General features: G+C 43.7%; 1 protein-coding gene across 4 annotated transcripts; it reads right to left on the bottom strand.

The window, feature by feature from the left end:
• Positions 1–5,309: 5,309 nt before the first annotated feature.
• On the bottom strand, positions 5,310–10,137 carry LOC147635204 (protein WHAT'S THIS FACTOR 1, chloroplastic-like). 4 transcript variants are annotated; one of them, XR_015266617.1, is made up of 3 exons: positions 8,439–10,137; positions 6,161–6,244; positions 5,310–6,054 (listed from the first exon to the last, which is right to left on the bottom strand). XR_015266617.1 is itself a non-coding variant. In XM_086802415.1 (2 exons), exon 1 carries the CDS (start codon positions 10,062–10,064, stop codon positions 8,448–8,450), a length of 1,617 nt encoding a protein of 538 aa, XP_086658541.1. In that variant the 5' UTR covers positions 10,065–10,137; the 3' UTR covers positions 5,310–6,054; positions 8,439–8,447. The 4 variants fall into 4 exon arrangements, 1 of the variants encoding a protein (XP_086658541.1); XR_015266615.1 differs by lacking the exon at positions 6,161–6,244 and having other exon boundaries at positions 5,310–5,799; positions 5,920–6,128; positions 8,439–10,136; XR_015266616.1 differs by lacking the exon at positions 6,161–6,244 and having other exon boundaries at positions 5,310–5,799; positions 5,920–6,042; positions 8,439–10,136.
• Between the last annotated feature and the right edge of the window lie 10,988 nt (positions 10,138–21,125).

The following is a 21,125-nucleotide window of genomic DNA, read 5'->3' as shown; positions in this document are numbered from 1 at the left end:
GGAGGTCCTAAAATCTATTTCCATCACTGTCTCAAGATGAAAAAAAATTTGAGAATTTTTTCCCTATTTCGTAGCACGTTTTTTGGTGTTTCAAAAGGAATTTTAAAAAACTCTGTATGAGAGAGTTGTAGTATTTTTGGAGTACTACAACTTCGTTTTCCTAAGTCATCCGTGATTTTGTCGTTTAGTCTCTCAAAAAGTAACCCAAATATGGCTCGTCCGTCGTTTTTATGCTAATTTTTACGATTTTTCAAGGTTTTTGGGTTGTTTTTTGTCTCAATTTTCGGGTCAAATTTTGAGGTTGTCGATCGGAGGCCAAAACAGTCAATTTTGACTTCGGACGGCATCCAAAGTCGAAGAGCTCGATGTCAGCTCTCCGATGAGTCCTAGAGAGCCTTCATCGGATATACGATTTAGCAGATACAGACCTCCAAAAAGGGGGGTGTTTTCTAGAACTTTATTTTTCACGTCTGATGACTCGGCTTGAACTTTCATCGGATTTTTTTTTTTGGAGTCCAGTGGGAAATATGAATTTCTCTCTTTAGGGGAGGAATATTTTTTGAATTTAAAATGAAAAGGGTATGGGCATTTTCCCAAAAAGGTAAGTGGGAATCAAAAAAGTCAACCTTTTAATGACACCCCTCATAAATGACCCCCAAAATTAAGCAAAAAGCATTCTTTTCAAAAACCAAAAAGAGAGCTATTCTACAGCAAATCTCACACAAATCACCATCAAATCCACATCTTTTTTATGGGAAACCATTAATCAAGATTATGGGCAATGGGTTATGCGTAGGATGGAAAAAGCCAAGAGATGGCTCCCTGATAGTGGCGCCAAAAATGTTATGGCTCACCCTAACCCTCCTTGAAACACATCCAAAAAGAGATTTCCTAGTGAACCATAACTGTCGTGTGTGGATCTTTCCAATGGCCGAGCTCGTAACCCTTGAGGTCTCCAAGCTCTACAACTCCTTGAGAAGCAATTCCACCACGTCTCCCGCCCGCGAGCGTTATCACACTGCCACGTTGCACTATGGGTCCTCATCCCTCCTCTCACCTCACTTCACTCACACACACTCACTAGCATGCATTAGGGAGAGAGATTAGCAAGAGCAAGACTCAATTGCACAATGGGAGAGTATGTTGTATTATGAGAGAAATTCACTTATATACATGGCCTTAAGTGTTCACACTCACTTAAACTGTGTGACCGGCCAGGCACTTTAGGCTCATAAGAGGTCTAATGCTATTACAATGACTACTCTCATAATATATCCATGAAGTACATCACTTAGGACTTCATCCTATCTTGCTACCACACACTCTTGAAGCAGAAATCGCCATAAATACTCCGTCACACCATTACGAGCGCCCGTCCAAGTTGTAGTTTTAGACACTATTACTTGATTATAATGATCCGAATAATGTACCTACTAATGTATTATCTTATTTTCTTATTAAAGGCTTGTTCTTAATACACTAGCACTCCTTGAACAAAGGAATACTTTATCATGGCTCCTACTACATCTCATTATCTTAATGAGACTCGTAGATAATTTCTAATTGATATGTGTGTGAAAGAGACCTTGACTATGATAAGCTAATATATGTGAATTCTTTCTTATATTGCAAGGTAAGACTTTTTATATGCATCACTAAGTTTATGATGGTTTTGCCTAGGTTATTATACTTTAGCATGGATCCTACTGTATCTCAACAATGTAATGAGACTTGTAGAGAACTTGTAAATTGATGCGTGTGTGAAAGAGATCTTGACTATGATAAGCTAGCATATGTTATTCTTTCCCATATTGCAAGGTAAGATTTTTTATATGCATCACTAAGTTTATGGTTTTTACAAGGTTATAATGGTTTGAATTAGTTTTTGCTTTCTATATTTTCCTTTTGTGGCTATTAAAGATTACCGACAAAAAGACAAGGACAATACTCATAATAAATTGAATGTGATAAATCTAAAATATTTAAAAAAAGCAAGGTTTACTTCATGCTTCTTTTAGTTTACTAGAATTTTACAATGTGAACTTTGTTTCTTTTTTTAACCTAGGCCACTCGGTGTATCCCAAAGTTATTAAGCTCTTGTAAATATAAGAGAGTTAAGCCACATGTGATTCACTAAAATTTCTAAAACTACAAGTACCTAAACAAAGATATTCATGGTCTTGTGGGTTTAAACCAACTGTTGTGCCTACTTAAAAGCCATTTTCCATAAGCAAGATAGGTTTTTTTTGTCAATGATATTACGTACTTATTTTTCTTTTCTTTTCTTTTCGTATTAGTATTTTCTTTTGAAGAGGTCTAACATATCTCAATTTAGCTTATGAGATGCAATATGCTTTTATATGATGTTCACAACGCCTCATACCTCCATCAATATATAAATTCAATCAAAGATAAAGCAGATGTAGTTGAAATCATGGAAGAGATGACGAGAAAAGGCACCGTCGAAAGGTCGGAGACCGAAAGACGAAGGAAGGAGCTTCCATTTCAATCATGAAAGGAAGTCAGATTTCCGACCAGGAAATCAGTCCAATAGTACCACCTACTGGTAAGTGGGAACAAGCGGAGCATCGCTAACGGTGTGGGATATGCCAACTCGGCGCCAGATTCTATCATCAGCAAACCTTGCAAACAGTGAAGAACCTGCCTTCAAAGAAGAGGCAAACCTTGCCCAAGATTATGAATGGGCCAAGGCTTCCTTGAACCAAAATCACTCACAGAATATCCAAACTTCACTAGACTAAGTTGGTGAAACCAAAGCCAAAAAAGAGCTTAGTAAACCCAAACATGTCTAGACTTGGTGAAACCAAAGCCAAAAAAGAGCTTAGTAAATCCAAACATGTCTAGACTACATAGGTGAAACTAAAGCCTGATAGAGCTTAGTAAATACTAAATCCAACCGTCTTAAGTGATGGATAATCATTTGAGGGGGAGTGTTAGAAATAACAAATAATCATCCATCAACATTAGAGTGTGCAAAGATTCAAAGGTTAAATCACGAGTTACATTTATCCTAAGAAAAAGTCAGAGTTACCATCTTGGTGCTCTTTTTTTTCTGAGTGGCCTTTGGCCCAAGATCCTCCTGTAGTTATCGATTTTTCACCGCCCGTAGGTGCTTAATTATCCACCCGTAGGTGATGCCGCCTAAGAAGCACCAAGGGGGTTTTGAACCCAAGACCTCTTGGTCCTAAGCCACCACTTGAGCTATCACCTCAATGGCCTTGGTGCTCACTTTTATGTAGCTTTGGTGCCTATATAAGGCTCATCGACTAATGTCATGTGCATGCACATGGACATGCTTAATCCCAAGCTAATCCCTAATTTGCAAAAAATAAACATCAAGATTCGAGCAACATATATTATGTCCAAACTTGAGGGCAAAAGGTGGACCGGAACCTTGTTGGCCAATCTTAGAAGGGCTAATACTTCTAATCGGCAACATGAAGATTTATTAGTGTCTATGGAATTGGCCGCCGACACGTCGGCCAGTTGATTATTCGTCCAAAGGCCTATAAAAGGCACCTTGTCGCTCATTAGTCATAGATTAGGTATTATGTTCCTTTTTTGGAAAGGCCAAAGGCCTTACAATGCAGTACCTTTTTGTACTATATGAATATATTGAATACATAATCTCTCTCTCTCTCTCTCTCTCTCTCTCTCTCTCTATATATATATATATATATATGCTAATTGTTCTTGCATCAAGAGTTCCTATGCAGTGCTTAAGACTGAAAGAAGACTACCCAAAGTTTCCGCATGTGACATCAAGAGTTCCTATGCAGTGCTTACGGCTGAAAGAAGACTACCCACAGCTTCCACATCAAGAGTTCCTATGCAGTGCTTAAGGCTGAAAGAAGACTACCCAAGGGGAGGGTTTCATGAGAGTTGGTAGCTAGTTGGGACTGCCCCGTAAGCTTTTATGGACATACCCGTATGCGTTTGCCGTCTGGTTGCCGTATGAAAAAACTATGCACATGGACATGCTTAATCCCAAGCTAATCCCTGATCTGCAACAACAGATAAACATCAAGATTTAAGCAGTATATTCTATCGCAGGCTTGAAGAGGGCTAAAGGTGGACTAGAACCCTGTCGGACAGTCTTAGGAGGGCTTGTACTTGCAGTCGACAGCATGAAGATTTATTAGTGTCCATGGAACTGGCCAACAGCAGGTCGGGCAGTTGATTATTCTTACAAAGGCCTAGAAAAGGCACCTTGTTGCTTATTGTTACGCATCTCACTCCTCAAGGAGTTAGGCCATAGATTAGGTATTACGTTTCCGTTTTTGGGAAGGCCAAAGGCAACAAAAAGCTGTACCTTTTTGTACTATATGTATATACTGAATACACAGTCATCTCTCTCTCTCTCTCTCTCTCTCTCTCTCTCTCTCTCTATGCTGATTGTTCTTGCATCAAGAGTTCTTATGCAGTGCTTATGTCACTCACGTGCACACATGGCCATGTCTAATCCCCATCTCTAATCCCTCATTAGGTAGCAGTTTAGGGTAGTCAATAGGGCACTAGCAAGGTTCACACATGCAGACCCAAGTTTTCAGCATGGTTCAGCCTAGATACCCACACATGGTATAGGGCCATTCAAGGGCTGGATATACAGTCCCAGGCTTGGCCAACAGCAGTAGCAAGGTGGTGGGCACCCTTCTCAGCAGGCCGACAGCATTACAGTTAATGTGGGCACCTCACAAGGCTGGCCAACCAGCAGTCTTGGCATTTTTGGGTATTCTCCTCAGTCGTGGGTGGACATGTAGGAACAGGCCGACTTCTGTCTACAAACTGATTTGCATAAAAGGGACCTGTAAATAGCTAGGCCAATAATTCAGCAAATTCATCTCTCCTTTTTGGAGATTCGTCATAAGCAGTCATTAGTCCTCTTTTGGAAGGCATGTAACCTTTTTCATGTACATAATACATATATTGAAAGCCAGTCTATCTCTCTCTCTCCTCTCTTGCGTTTTGCACTAAGGTTCCTACTACAGAGTGCTTAAGGGCTGCGAGTAAAGGCATGAAGGCTTCCGCTATGTCACAGCGTAGGGCTGAAAGAAGACTACCAAGAGCTTCCAAATGTGACAACTAATGAAGAACTATGCTCTTGCATAATGCTAATCACTTGTGCTCATACTCGTGTTAATCTTCATCATTAAGTTAATCACCATGTTTAACCATCACTTCTTTCCACCCTAATCTCTCAAAACCCTTATTCAAACACGAACCACCCCCTCCCCCTTTAAAAATAAATTATCTTACCAAGGAGAATTTGTAGTACAAGCTTGTGGGTGATCCACGATTACCAAATATAAGAAGAAAATGAAAACATTTGAAAACAGAATTCAACCCAATGATGGTTGTCAATGAGGATGATCCACTGTCCAGACATCCAAGACTTCTCAAATCCTTCCACAAGTAACTTCGAAGGTAACCAAAAGACCCTCTTGGTATAGATTATGCGAAGCTTTGTCATCTCTTCTTGTGCTCAGACAAGGATCCATGCAGCCCCCAAATCTGGCCACAACAGCTTACAGGTTGGAAATAGCATCTGATTGCAGTAGAAGATCTCTGAGCAGTAAGAGAGAAAGTCAGCCAGCATCAAACAGCTCCCAGGGAAGCCTGCATGTGGTCGTATAGAAGATTCAGCAGGTCGGGAAGCATGGAGAGGTTCCAGACACGGGTTGTATAATGGTCGAACAGTCCCCAGGCCGCAATAGAAGGGTATGAAATTCGCCAGCCGCCGTACAGCAAAGTAGCAGCCCGGTTCTAATCCGCAGAGCCCTTGTGAGAAATCCCAAGCAAAAGCAATGAAGAGTGCTTAGTCGACTTTCCAAAGTGATGGAAAACTTATGGTCATTTTGCAAAAACAATGAAGAGAGAGGAGCATAGAAGTTTGGTCACCTTCTTCCATGCAGCCCACCAACCTTTGCCATATCCTTGTGCCAACCTGACACTTGGGAAGCTGCCTACCCACTAGGTGGGGCGCCACCCTCCTAAGTTCACATTCCATTTAGTGAAGGACACCTGTTTCAAGGGCTGTCCACATTCCAATTAGAATTCGAGGTGCCTAGCTTATAAATGGTCCCCTCAATTTATTATGAGGTGTGTACCTACAAGCACACATTAGAAAATATAACCTTACATGTTATGAAATTGATCCCAGGGGTATATACAAAACCCATAAGAAGACACCTGTCAGGCCTCAAACAGGGTCATACTCGTGCACCTACAGAGTTCCCAAGCGTCCCCTCGGCGCCATCAACATCACAAGCATGAACTCCAAGCAATATTTACACCGGAAAACAGGTTCACATGTGCATGTGATGTGTCAAACAAACATGCTTAATTCATAATGCATCATTGTATTGGAATTAGCATATATATATATACCTAGATGAATCCAGGAACATGCCCAAATTCACCTTTTAGGAACGTGCAGGTTATATACTCATGGTAGTCAACCCACAAGACTATATAACTATCAACTCCATTATGCATAGTATGGACTAGATACTACGACATCCCATCTTCCAAACTTGTACCACAACAAATCTAGAAGCAAGCTGGTGACACAAGGACCACTTCTTACAGCTTACAATGATGGTTTTATTGGTGACTCTGCATGCACAAGGAGCCAGTGGGTTTTTTCGTGGCAGGCTCGGGTGTCTCGTCCGGGGTCTCTCTGCCTACTCTGATGTCAAGCGGGCTGGTGCGTATCTGTCAAAGTTCACAGTACCTAGGGGTCCTAAAGAAATCTCCGATGGATGCTTGTGTGGTATCCGGCCTCTTGGCCTGTTGTCTCAGTAGTCTGTCCCTATGATGACTAAGCTCTAGTAAGTATAAGCCGAGACATCTCTGATCTCTATAGTGTATCACCCATGACAAAGGTCCAAACCCCTCTTTGAAAAGACCAGTGGAAACGTCCTTGTATCTCATAGTAGACCAGGCACTGAAACATGTAAAGCTCCTTGATTCCATCTCCCCAGTGCTCATATTTTGCATATCTGCCTGTCCCGTGGGATGCCCTCTGCTCTCCCCGTCTCAATCCAACAACGTGAAGATACTCTCAACTAGCCCAATGGCTCTATCCTGCTTCCTGTTATCCTCATATTCTGATTTCAAACGAGTGTTTGTGGCTGCTGTGTGGTTCCTTTAGGAGTTATCAATATTTTTTTTATGAGCTCCTTTACCTCAAGGAGGAAGAGGCCCAAGCACCTCTACTTAGGGTACCGAATGAAGCCCAAACTCCCCAGAATAAGCAATGTGTAGACAAGACATCTGACAGTGTAACTCCATCTCCGTCTCCACATCTTGCATAGGTGCAAGATGGGATCGCACAATCCCTTCAAAGATCCACATGCCACAGCCCCTCAAGCTCAAGTCCATCCTCTCACAAGCTCCAAATTGAGCTCTCACAAGCTCCAAATTGAGGAGATACTTCAGCCCCACAGAGCAACACCTCCGTAAGCAGTGAACATTACCCCCCTGTATGATATCATCGAGGAGGACGACACATGATGTTTGGTGACTCTTGACAGATACTCACCAACCCACTCGACATCAGAATAGGCCGAGAGACCCCAGACAAGACACCCGAGCCTGCCAAGAAAAAACCCACTGGCTCCTCATGCACATGGAGTCCCAAGGATCGCACGCAATGCCTTCAAAGGTCCACGCACCACAGCCCCTTGAGATCGAGTCGATCCTCTCACAAGCTCCACATTGAGAAGATACTTCAGCGCCACAGAGCAACACGTCTAGGCAGTGAACATTACCTCCCAGTATGATATCATCGAGGAGGATGACACATGATGTTTGGTGATACATGAGCTTTTATGCAGACTCCATTGTCCCTGCATGGTCAGTGTAGTACGCTGGCCTTGTTTTTCTTTTGGCAATTGGTCTCTGTTCTCACGTTGTTGGCATGCAGTTTACTCATGGACTCATGGATCATATGTAACATTTTTTGGTCTCATAGACCTTTTGGGTCTTTTATACATGTTAATATAACCTCTCTCTCTCTCTCTCTATATATATCTCTCACACACACACACACACACACACCCCCCCGTGTAAGCATGCAAAAGTCTAAACAGAGAGAGAGAGAGAGAGATAGAGAGAGAGAGAGAGGCATGTTTGATCTCCACATCTGCCTTTGATGATACTCGTGTGTATATATATATGTAACTGATCTCACTTCTCACAATAAAACAGCTTGGTAATAATATAATATAATATAATATTATATATATATATATATATATATATATATATATATATAACTGATCTCACTTCCCACAATAAAACAGCTTGGTAATAATAAAAAAAGGAGCCAATCTGCAGTTTTATGAATCTAAACATAAGCATTACACTCCAGGACACACAATTCGGCCACATGAAGAAAGGAAAGAAATTCGTACCTAAGTCCTCTAGTTGTGATCTATGGCATTCTTTTCTTTGTAATCAAATCTGCATTCTAATGCAGGCTCTTCATCTTCACTCTCTAACTCTTCATCTTCATCCGTGGCGTCTCTACAAAGCTCATCCTCAGCTTCTCCAATGTCCGAAGACAAATCTTCCAGGCTAGAGTAGGTGTCATTGGGCGAATCTGCACCGGTGGTTTCCATGGCTGAATCATTGCCCTCCTCATCGGAAGACATAACATGTGTTCCTACAGTTTTTCTTCCTTCTGATGTTTCGGCACTCACACTGCTGCTGCCATCAGTCACAGTTGCAGCTTCTGTAGCTGAATCAGCATCTTCCACCTTAATTTTTTTACAAAGAGCCATCAGGGCATCAAAATGAGCATCTTCCTGGGCTGAAGACGAGTCTTCTGTACTTACAACGTTATCAATGATCATATTTGCATCAGTCATTTCCACAGTAGAATCAGCATCTTCCACCTTTTTGAGTTTCCTATCATCCATCAGAGCAATGTAGTGATCCTTGAGCAGATTCCATTCATTCTTTTCAACCAAATTGGCCCCTTCATAAGCCTCTTTCAGAAAGATGACGAAGCGACCGCCTTTCCGAGATACATAGAATATAGAGTGATGCCGGAGGGCCATGGCCAGAATACTATGAGGAAACCTGTACTCCTTGCGAAAGTGTGTGAGGTAGTCAAACACAGTCTTCTTCTCCACAGTCATGCTGAGGATCTCATGTAGAAGAGTGACCTGCCGCTTCTCAAATTCCAGTGTGTTCTTGTCAAAGTCTTTAGAATCTGCATACGGTGAAATGAAGGGCCGCTCCTGGAACATATTAATGCCCTCCTGCTGCTTTTTCGACAATCTGAGGGCCCTCGACACACACATCTTGAACAAGGGTTCCCCAGCTGAGTTGAATTCACCAGTGGCTTTTGCTCGGGTCTCCAAGCTAGTGACTGCCAGGGAAGGGTCCCAGCTAGTGAGCTCAAGAACAGGCCCATCTTCATTCCTGAACTTCTCCTCCACAACCCTAAAATACTGAGGGTACGCATACACCATCCTGCTATGGAAATCTGCAGGAAATCCTAGATCTCGCCGCAAATGAGCTATTTTTGGCACACGGATGCGCCGATCCACCGACATCATGAGGATCTTTCTTAGCTTCTGCACAGCTATGGCTTCATAGCTTTTTCTCAATGCTATCTCCTGGTCAGCAAGCAGCTGAGCTTGTGGCGAAAACCCACACCAGAGGTGATTCGTTTCATCTTTGTAAAGCTCAAAGATGGCAGGGTATTTGGAGATTAGGGTTATGAAGCGAGCCTTACCTGTGAGGCCAACATGGGTTCTGAGCTTTCCGAGCTCTGAAAAAGAGAAGACATTCTCTGGCTCTTTGAGAAGGATGTCCTTCAAGGCCATGACCTTCTTGTAGGGTTTCTCAAGGTCTACAAGGCGCTCATACTCCTTCTCTCTCGTCTTTCTGGTCATTCCGGGTATGTTGGAACAGAAGAAGCGCTGCTGCTGCTGCTGCACAAGGTGTGAGACTGCTGCTGCGCGTACGTGGGTCTCACTTCTCTTCAAGAGCGTCTTCGTCTGCATTGCCATTGCAACAAGACCCGTCATTGTTTCTCACATGGAGCCCATTCATTCATTCTTTGAAGTCTGGTTGAAAATGTTGGGTGCCGTAGCATGTTGCTACAGGCTGAGGGGTTTAGAAGAGTTCACCTAGGGGCTTTAGAGGACACTCTTGTAAGTACCAAGGAGAACCTTTAAAAGGATTTTGACCATGAACACTAGAGGGTCGGCTAGTGTGTTGGGCTGAGTACATTTTAGATCATCAAGTTGAAGCTAATTAATATTGTTGTCTCTGTAGTTCTATATCAATTGTCTTTTCTTCATGTAGTAGTATTTTTTACTCCTAATCGGGTGTCCTTCCATAGTATGGGTAATGCCTAGGGACTTTAGAGGACACTCTTGTAAGTACCAAGGAGAGCCTTGAAACGGATTTTGACAATCCACACTGGAGGATTTTGATCATGTCAGCTAACGTGCTTGGGCTGTCGAGAAGCCTTGTTGTAAGTGATTGACCTAAGCCATTTGTTAATGTAAAGTAATTTTAAGTGTAACAAATTACAGAATTTTAGATCATCAAGTTGAAGATAATTAATATTATTGTGCATAGTTCTATATCAATTATCTTTTCTTCATGTAGTAATATTTTTTACTCCTAAGTGAGTGTCCTTCCATGGGTAATGCCTCACAAGCTTCAAGGAACACCACATTATCTAGTAGAGATGGATGCTCTAATCAATCAAAGATCTCATGGACTAAGGAATGGCCTATCGTTCCCTACATTGAAATGTCACCACACATCAAGTGTGTGTGTGTGCGCGCGCGTGCAGCGGCCCTGTCCAAGTGTCCTGTCTAACGCTTCTGTTCAGCTTTGACTATATGTGTGTTGCCTGTAATCACTCGCACGTTGACGTTTTTGCCCACTAATTCCTCTTTTCGTTAGCGCCTCTTCCTTCATTTACATCTTCCTCCTATCTATTTTGCGTATGCTTGTGTGTGTGTGCGCGTGCGTGTGTGTGTGTGTGTGTGTGTGTTTCGTCTTCGATCAGCCATCTTGTGTTCTCGTCCCAATATCATTAGCAACCCAACTAGACCTTCGCGGGCAGCAATCACAAGTTTCCCTTTTATGTATACTTCTTCTTCAGAGCGGATTTTCTCCTACAAACGGAGGAAAGACATGGGGAATCGGGTAGATGAAGATCATCGATGTTTGCATGAGAGTTTATCAAAAGAATTTGCTCAAGCAAGGAAGACATGGGAAGTCCCTTGCCAAACTTGAAATTTTAGATTCCAACACAAGATCTCATGGACCCAATGAAGCAGGTGCAAAATGCATTCATTTTTTCTTTCCCTAGCAAGATGCCTTCAGCCCAAGATGTGGCTCAGTGGATAGTTTTCTTTGGTGCTCGCGGATTTTATGAGGTCTTGCTTTCGGACAATGATGCAAAAAATCAGCTATTGGAAATGTCTCCTCTTATGTTCAACACACAGATGGTGGATGTGCTGCATTGGTCGCTCACGAGGGATTTCAAATTTTGATAAGACATAAATGCCTGGTGTGGGTCAAGGTTGTCGACTGTCCTCGCACATGGAGACACTTGCTTCCTGGAATTACAGCAAGATTGGGGAAAGTAGTTAACCCCCCCACCCCCCTAATGAATGGAAACATGAATCGAATTTGCATCTTGTAGGATTGTCATTGACTCAGGGGACCTTGTGATAGGAGAAAGGCATTTCAAATTAAAATGGGAAAAATTTGCAGGTGCATGTTTCCAATGTGGGAAATTTGGACATATGCAGTCAGAATGTCCCGAACCGGAGTTATAGCTGCCTCCCTCGGCTATCCCTAAAGAGCCAAATCTTGTTGCAGCAAGGCACAATATCCAACAGAAGGCTAAATCGCCATATGTTACACAAACTCATGACAATGTAAATGAAAAAGGCAAAGGAAAGCAAGTCTCAGTTTCTTACCTAGTAACTCTGGCGTCTAGCTCGAAACAAAAGGGCAAAATGCAGGTCTCAAAGGCTTCAGAGGGTTGGACCTTACCAAAAAAGCCTCTTAAAGCAAAGCGACCGATATTTGAAAGAAACTATATGGTTCCTATGTCTTATGGTGGCAAACAGCCAAATGTCTATGTGAATAAGTGAGATGATGGTATAACCATTGCTGATGCTTGGGCAAAATTTGTAAAAGGCACAGATAAGGATGTCCTCACAGTTTTAGGACAACAATGTCCTAGCTTGGGGAGCATTCTGATGCTTACTTTCAAGATGATCTTGGTAATGATGTTTTGGATCCGGGTGATGTTCCCATGAACACCGCCTGATGTTCGATAATTACAGTTTCATGGCCTTGTACATACACTGCATTGTATATACATGACTACACCAATTAAATGCATGACATATAATATCCGTGAGTTGTGCAAGCCTAAAAAATGGTGACTTTTATGGTCTTATATTGCTAGCATGAAGCCAAATGTGATATCTTTGCAAGAGCACAATCAACATGAATTTATTGGTCAGTTGGGTTACTTTGCCGGATATAGTATATTTTATGCAAGCACAGGGGATACTCCGGTGTGCTTATCATGGTCCAAAATGAATTACACCCAACTCTTGCATTCAATGATCCAGCTGAACGCTAGTTGGTTGTATAATGTTTGTTACACGGGGAAATTTTTGAGTTTGCTAGGGTTTATGCACACACAGCGTCAGCCAAGCGAGTTGCCTTATGGGTTGAAATTAGAGCTTATCCATGGTTGCACAATGCCTTTATTTGTGGTAATTTCAATAATGCACCCTTGTTGGGAGATAATTCCTCGGTGCTTTCACATATGCTGGTTTTGGAAAAGGTTGCTTGGGCAAACATGGTTGGTGAAATACATGCGCTAGATTTATGGCCACATGAGGATGCCTGGTTACACTTTCTTGCATTTGGACATATTTTCTTACCGTGCTAGGTTGGACAAATGGTACTTGTTAAATGCAAATTAGTATGATGATTTTGTTTGCAAAATGTGGATTGACCATGCATTGCAACTATTAGATCATGCTCCGCTATGGATGGGTCTCTATTTTAGACTACCAATAGATGATATGCCCTTGTATAACAAACGCCTATTGCAAATAAACAATAGCTATCTCTTACATGATTGCTTCCAAACAAATGGTGAAGGATATTATACCTCCGTTAGCCACTCAAATGTTTCAAAATCCAGATGTTGGATGGTATAGATTTGTGATCTGTATGCAAGCTATTATTCAAGATTATGACAAAAGCTTTTTGTATGAACAAAGGCAAATGGTAACATAAGCCAAAGTCAAATGTCATGTCTTGCTAGAATTGGCTGATGCACGTCCCTTACAACCTACTGGAGGAAGAAGCTCTTTGTATTGCTAAAGAACAATTGGCTACAAATGACAAGAGAAATAAATAATTCTTCCGACAACTTCATCATGCCCGATAAAAAGATAATATTAAGAGGGTTAAATGGACACAGGAAGATGGGAAGATGGACATTAAGAGGGTTAAAATGGACATCCACAAACCAAGAACTTGCAGATGCATATGCAGCTCACTTTGTAGCATTCTTTGCTGCCCCGCAGCCCCCTTCTGCAAATGCATACTACTAGGGAAGCCTTATTGGTTCATGTACATCTAATACTATCCCTGGATGATGCGAGTAATATGGAAATGCCCTTTACTGAAGCAGAATTACAACCACCTTTGCATGACATAGGGAGATGGAAATGGACTAACGGTGGAAATCCTTGTGCAATTTTGGGACCAATTGAAAGTGTTGTTGATATACATGATAAATCGTGCATGGGAAAATTGGTAATTGCCTTCTTCCTGGAAAGACGGAATGTTAAAACTCTTTCCTAAAAAGAGCTTGTGTGAGTCTTTTGCAGATTGGAGACCCATCACACTCATGCCAGTGGTATACAAATTGGTTACAAAAATGCTGGTTAATCACCTCAAGGAAATGCCCTTTACTGAAGCAGAATTACAACAACTTTTGCATGACATAGGGATATGGAAAGCCCGGTTGGAATGGACTTTACTGTGGAAATCTTTGTGCAATTTTGGGACCAATTGAAAGTGTTGTTGCTATACATGATTAATCGTGCATGGGAAAATTGGTAATTGCCTTCTTCTTGGAAAGACGAAATGTTAAAACTCTTTCCTAAAAAGAGCTTGTGTGAGTCTTTTGCAGATTGGAGACCCATCACACTCATGCCAGTGGTATACAAATTGGTTACAAAAATGCTGGTTAATCACCTCAAGGACTCTTTGTATACCAGTTTGCATCCAGCCGAATATGGGTTTGTGCCTCACAAACACATTACAGACAACATTGCGAATGCGTATATTGGCATTGAGTATGCTAAATACATAGAACAAGATGTACTTCTGATGCAAATAGATATTGAAAAGGCTTTTAACACAATCCAATGGGACTTTGTGGCAAAAACCATGCGTCGTATGGGCTTCAATCGCAAAATGAGAAATATTATTTACTTGCTGTCATTGTGGATGGAGAACTCATAGACGCATGGAACTTAAGCAAATCGGTATGCCAAGCCTGTCCCTTAAGTGCATTACTATATGCCATTGCCATGCATCCACTGCTTTTACATATGGATCATCTTCTCGCCATGCATACTTTGCATGGGCTGGTTTTTGCCATCAGGTGATTAACTTGTGGGATATGCATATGCAAATAATTCCTTCTATCTGCCTAGAAATCATCCGGATGATCTCAAGTCTGTAATGGAAGCACTTGACCTGTTCGCATGTGCGGCAGGCCTAACAGTAAATTTTAGGAAATCCAAACTCTTGCCACTAAAAATTGAAGCTTGGCATTCTCATATATGGCCAAGGCAAATAATTGAGCCTTCGCAAATTTTGTTGATGTCGAAGGCCAAACCCTATGCGCCTTCATGGTAGTGGTCCCAAGCTGGAAATGACTTCATCAAGTGGAAAAATCTGATTGTTGCGATCACGGCTGGGTCTGGGACTTGATCATAGGCGGCAGCGGGTGAATTCGTTGAAGTGCCGGATCATTGTATCTTTGGTACATGGCTACTACATTGTCGGAGGAGTGAACCAAGGAAAGTTGAACTATAGCTTTGGGTTCTTCTTCTACTCCTCGTGGAAAACATTCCACAGCCACTGTCTTCATATAGGAAGGTGGGGCCACATGAGGCACAGTCTAACCCACCCATAAGACAAGGGCCTCCAATGATTTATTTTTCGCCTGGGCCCGCTCCTCCACCCATCGTTCCCCAACCAGCACCCACCGCTCCAACACTAGAAATGTTAAGATTAGCCATGTAAATAGGGAGGGGGTGGCTGCGGGCATCACGCCCCCATCCATAGCTCAACCAGCACTAGGACCCAAGATAGAGTAAACAAATCCCACAAACATCTCAAAGCTAATCACTAAATTCGATGGGACTAGAGACCCCATCCCACACTTGGAGATGTTCAACCAAATCTATGAAGCCTTTGGCCACGTGAAAGATCAAGTTAAGGTGAGTGCCTTTGGACCCTAGATGGTGAAGCTGGCCAATGGTTTAGGCCCTTGAAAGCTGAGGACAAAGCCACCTTCAAAGCCTTGAAAGAGGCCTTCAAGGTTGGGTATTCTTGTCAAGGGACCAGATGGAGTCCTATTGAGAGTAGCCACAACGTTAGACAAAAGGATGGTGAAACCATCTGAGACTACATCAACAGAGTCGGATATCTCCGAACCCATAGTGCTAGAGATAATTTCTTTGATGAAAGGTTAATAGGGAGATTTTTGGAAGGTCTGGATGACGTACCCCTACACAATTCATTGTTTGCCTTGGCACATACCTCCTTTGAGAAATGTTGTAGAAGTGCAATGGACTTAGAGGAAAATTTCAAGGGAACACATTCCCAAGAACTCCATGAGGGTACATCAGAAATCTCCATGAGCAAGGATTCCACTTCTAGACAACAAGTCAAGCAATTGGCCACTGCATTAATGCAGCAAATGACCCAACATTGGAGAACTAGCCAAGGCCGGGATCGGGTTGGCCAACCCCATCACTATCCAAAGAGGAAGCTAGTATGGTGCCCAATCTGTCGAGCTAGCCATACCAGCACGGAGTGTCCACATTTGCAACCTAGTTCCACCCTCTATTGCACATATTGCCAAAGGTGGGGCAATCATGAAGTCACAAACTACTATCAGCAAAGGGCTGCTCAAGCCCACGCTCTAGCCTTGCCTAAAAACCGAAGGCAACCCCACTGGCGCGCTGATAGCACCTGCTCTTCACAATGTACCTCAACCAAGCTAATAAGTGGCTAATCTAGGCTGATGCAGAGTGCATGGGGTGCGTTGTAATAGGTGTCCCAGATGAATGGTTTGAGGAGGAATGGGCGCCTCCAGGCTGGCTGCTCGCCCATGAGTTCGAACATGATGGGGTGAGCAGCGGCGGCGGCCGGCGCTCCCTTGGTGGGTGTTCCCACAACCACTGGCGATGCTTAGCTTCAAGGTAACGATGCAGGACATGGGTGTCCATGAGGTCCGTTAGGCAAGTGATGGGTGCTGCCTGGAGTTGTTGCGTGAGCAAGATGGCGATTGCCTGCTCAAACTCTGTGTGGTTGAGGGAGTCCCGCCAATTATTTAAGAGGGTCAACATTCTCATGCTCCAGTGGTGGCGGCAACAGAATCTTGCCCTCTTCGAGTTGTGGTTGGGAGGGTTGTGGTGTTAGCGAGACGGGGGTGGAGGGGTGGTCGAGGTGGAGGCTCCCATGGTGAGGTGTGCGTCGAAGAGGGGTGGGGGTTTTGTTAAGGTGGATGTGATGTCGTGGAAGACAGTGTGCATGCCTAACTGTAATGATAAAAAGGTGGTGAGGGTGGGGTTGGTGAGGGAGGTGGCATGGGAAAATGAATGGGGAGAGAAGAAGTTTGGGGGATTGAAGAGTGGAAGGGTGGATATGCCAAGAGGGGGTGGGGATGGCGGGGGTTGGTTCCTGCTATTTGGGGGAGAGGAACCGGGTGGTGGGGGAGATGAGGATCGTGGGGGTGGTGGTGGGAGGCTTCTGTGGCCTCGTCACCTCCGTCTTGGTCATCGTTCGGGGGCAGCAGCTCCTTCTGTTGTGTCCACTGGACCATGGGATATGAAAAAAGCTTCGGCAGCTTCAGCTTCCTCGGAGGTGAATTCCACGGGAAAAGTGACATGTGAATCATCGAGAACTGGCAGACGCCAGTGGCGGCCATCACCTTTGTCGTTTGCTCATAGCACCTGTGGTATAAGATGAGGAGGCCTTCGGCGGAATAAGGTGGAAGAGCATCAGCGCAGCATGAGAGGTAAGCACTGTTTACCACGTGCCATCCCATATCTTGTAGATAAAGCAAAGCCTCTGGCATCCTTTGGGAGGGGTGGGGGTATGGGCATAGACCATCCGGAACGGCTAGGTCTATAACCTCTTTTGGGTCGAAAGGGAAGCCCAAATGGAGAAGGTGACTCCAACTGATCAAAATGGCTTGGAGAGGGTGTTGAGGGAGTTCGTATAAGCCGTCGTGTGTTGAGGGAGTTCGTATAAGTCGTCGTGTGTGTGGGTGAAGGAGATGAGGCCCTGAAAATAGAAGTGGAGGATAAGGGTGATGTTGGCGATGGGGAGCTTGGTGAAGAGGTATGAGTAAATATGGCAGGAGAGGGGCTCATCTAAATATACGTTGTGTTGGAGGAGGTTCAGTCGGATGCTCCTGTAATGGAGGTCAAGGTGCTGAAATGGGCTTTGCAGGGGGAGGGCAAGGACAGGGAGCTCCGTGGCTGTATCCATTAATGCATCCACCTTCCAATCCATGGCACTAGAGGAGGGAGCAAAGGGTGTGGAAGGTGGCTGTGATGCTCGGGTTTCCGTGTTGCCTAGTTTCTCCTCCATCTGGATGGTGTCTTGTGAAACCTCTCGATATCTTTGAAAATCCAACCTGGTCTGCTCAAGGGCCTCCTCCACAGCTTTTGCTCGATCTTGGGCTTTATGGGCAAGGTTCTCCATGATTGTAAGTTCATGGTGTGCTCCCCGAGCAACTTCATGGGCCTGTTGGAGTTGCTGTTGAAGGTTAGTGATTCTGGTGAGGGCATGCTCGAGCGCTGCTGTGTATATGCATCAAACTTGCCCTCGAGCTGCATGTAATGCAGGTTGACTTGGTAGAGATCTTTAGACACCTGTCTCTCATGTGCCTTGGCCAGCAGCATCTCCCTCTGTGAAATGGCAACCACTTCTTGTTGACGGTAGATACACTCCGTCATTTGCGGGATCAACTCCTTGGCCATGTGTGAAAATCCTAAGGCAAAATTTGGCATGTCACCATGGGCTGCATGGACGCTCTTGGCGTAGGCTGGTTGGATCAGAAGCTGCCTGATTGTGCCCAATGCGGAGAGTGTGTAGCGTATTCTACTGGGAAGCATTGGGGGAGGATGGTCCATCCTCTGTATAAGATGGAAACTCTATAAAGTGGTCCGAGGGTGGTGTCTCATAGAGGTTTTGCTGGAAGAAATCTTGCTTCTACTTCTCCTCTTCCTCTGTAGCCTTTCTGCTTGCTTTTGCAATTGCCAACTTCTCCTGTGTAGGGTATGGACTGGGTGGTGGGGCTATTGTACTCGGTAGGTTCCTGGTGGTGCCTCTTCGCAAAGATGGGGAGTGGGGAGAGGTCTGTGTGGCGAGGGCAGAGATGTGATGACTGCATCTGGGCCACTTAGCTAAATGGCACGGGGTAACTCCTCCCACCCGACCGCATGATAAATGACTTTGGTAAGTAAAGTAGCCATTGCCAGCTTCCCCCATGCGGGTTCAAACAAACTGCATGAAGCTCTTTGAAAAGATAGCCCAATTCACCATCTAGCCTTGGTGCACATGGGCCAATGTGGTCATGCTACACCTGCTAAACCTATCCATCAAGCATGTGGTGAGTAAAAACTGTAGGGCACGTGCCCACTCCACCCCATCTTTACTCAGGTTGCCTTTGTATATGCCCCCGCCGGTGGTCAGCTTGGGGGCATTGGTGAACCTAACATAGGGTTGGTCTAGGTTAGGGAGCAGCAAGGCATCTCTGATGAGCTCTAATGCTGAGTGAGCTGTACCCTGTGTCTCTAGCCTTCATGGTCCAAAACCTCCCGTGTGTGCAGGTTAGCATCATAGGTTTCTAGGAAGTACAAATTGTTATAGAGATCGGATCCCCATGGCTCCACAGTGGGTAATCTTCTTAGGCCCAGCTACTCCAGCTTCAGTACAACCGCGGGGTTGGTTGTTGCCCTGTAGCATGGTCCAGTGAAACAGAGGAGCTTGTGCTCCACCTTGAGGTTATTCTTCATTAAGGAGTGCACGGTGTGGCCATTCACATGCTTAATCAGGGCCTCCCCCAGATGGGACAACTGTGTGGGGTGGCAGGCATACTCGTCAAATTTTCCCCCTGCTGGGCGCTTTCTCCTGATAGAGGTATGGTGGAGGACCTCCTTGGAGGAGTCTGTGGTGTCAATCATGGTGCAAAAAGGGTGAGAGGATGTGAAAGCTCAAGAGAAATTTTGTAAGAGTTTGGCTACAAGGAGAGCTGAAAGTGAGGAAATAAGGGGGTGGGCCGCCTCGATGAGAGGGCCATAGTAGCGCTTTAGTTTGCTATACCATTGAAATAACCAGCCATTTGTGATATACCAGGAGGCCAACCCAGTCTAGGGTTAGGCTAAACCCACCTAGGGTTTAGGTCATGGCATACCAAAGGTCACATGCACTAGGAAGCAAGGATTTGGGATGGCAATCCCATAGAGTGTGAGAGTGGGTAGGCACCCCTCTTGCCAAATCCTATATAAGTAGGATGTGGCACACACTCTAGGTATCCATTCTTGGATGAACCTTGGTCTACACTCTAGCCTCATCTCTATTCTATTGCTGGAGTGCTGGTAGAGAGATACCTCTTGGTGGTATAGGACACCAAGGTTAAGGCATTGCTTCTCTAGTGCTATGTGCATCCCTTGGGCTCGAGGGTGATCGGGTGGATTGAGCATATGCCTATTTAGCATTAATGGTTGATGCATTGTTCAAGCTTTGTTTTCTAGTTAGAGAGATTCTTGGATTTTATGAGAGAAAATTTCTAACTAGTTTTTAGTTCTTTCTCTCTAAATTCTCTCTTTTAAGTAGTCATAATGCCAAATTTTTAGCATTATGTGAAAATTTTTAACCAAAATTTGTTATTTTTTGGAATTTTGGTGAACGTGGCATTGTGGAAATCGTGGTGTTGCTCACATTTGGTCATCATCGATGCGTGGGACAAATCATGAGTGCCAAAACTACCTTTTTTTGCATTTTTATGTGAAAATGGGCATTTACGGGATACCCGCCACATGTAGAATTGCGGATTAACTCTCGGGAAATCAGTCCCAAGACCAAAAATGCATTATAACAATTTTTACGAAATTTTTCAGGCATTGAAAATGGTAAATTTTTATTTTTAGAATTAAAAATGAGTTTTTTTTTGTATTTTTGCAGCATGCTTTGCTAGAATTCTGTTAAAAAAATAGAATTTCCAGGGGGTGTGCAATGCCGTTGCTGCCCGGTGCCTCTCCCGCCGGGACCAGGCCCCGTAAATTCGAAAAAAAATAATTTAAATTAAGGCCTAAAAGCCTTAAAGGCTTTTCATATGCCTTAGTCAAAATTCAATTTGTGACTTTTGGTCTTTGTGACTTTTTGGTTTCCGACTTTACAACTTCACACTTTTGAGTTTCTGGTTTCATATGCCTTAGTCAAAATTCAATTCTTCTCTCGTGGCTATCCATGTTCCGTGTGCCGGTTGGCTGTCCCACTGACTGACCCATAGTTTTCCAGGAATTTGATTGGACGTGACTTTTCGCGTCTCGTAAATTTTCTAAAATTTGAGAAAATCACGTTTTTTTGCGAGAAGGTGAAAGGACACTTTGAAAAATCCGGGAAAATTTTAGAAAATTAAGATGATGGATATTTTCGTGTGGGAATTATTCGGGTTTTGTGTTCATGAAGCATGCGGCATTTTTCTTTTGGGCACTCGTGACCGTTCATTTTTCGCCATTTTTAGTCAAAATCTAATTTTTTAACCTAGAAAA

The sequence above is a fragment of the Cibotium barometz genome, chromosome 9 (genome assembly GCF_041138505.1).
Source record: "Cibotium barometz isolate CiBa-2024 chromosome 9, ASM4113850v1, whole genome shotgun sequence".
Taxonomy (NCBI): domain Eukaryota; kingdom Viridiplantae; phylum Streptophyta; class Polypodiopsida; order Cyatheales; family Cibotiaceae; genus Cibotium; species Cibotium barometz.
The sequence above is the reverse complement of the archived record's forward strand: the minus strand, read 5'-3'. Positions and strand labels throughout refer to the sequence as shown.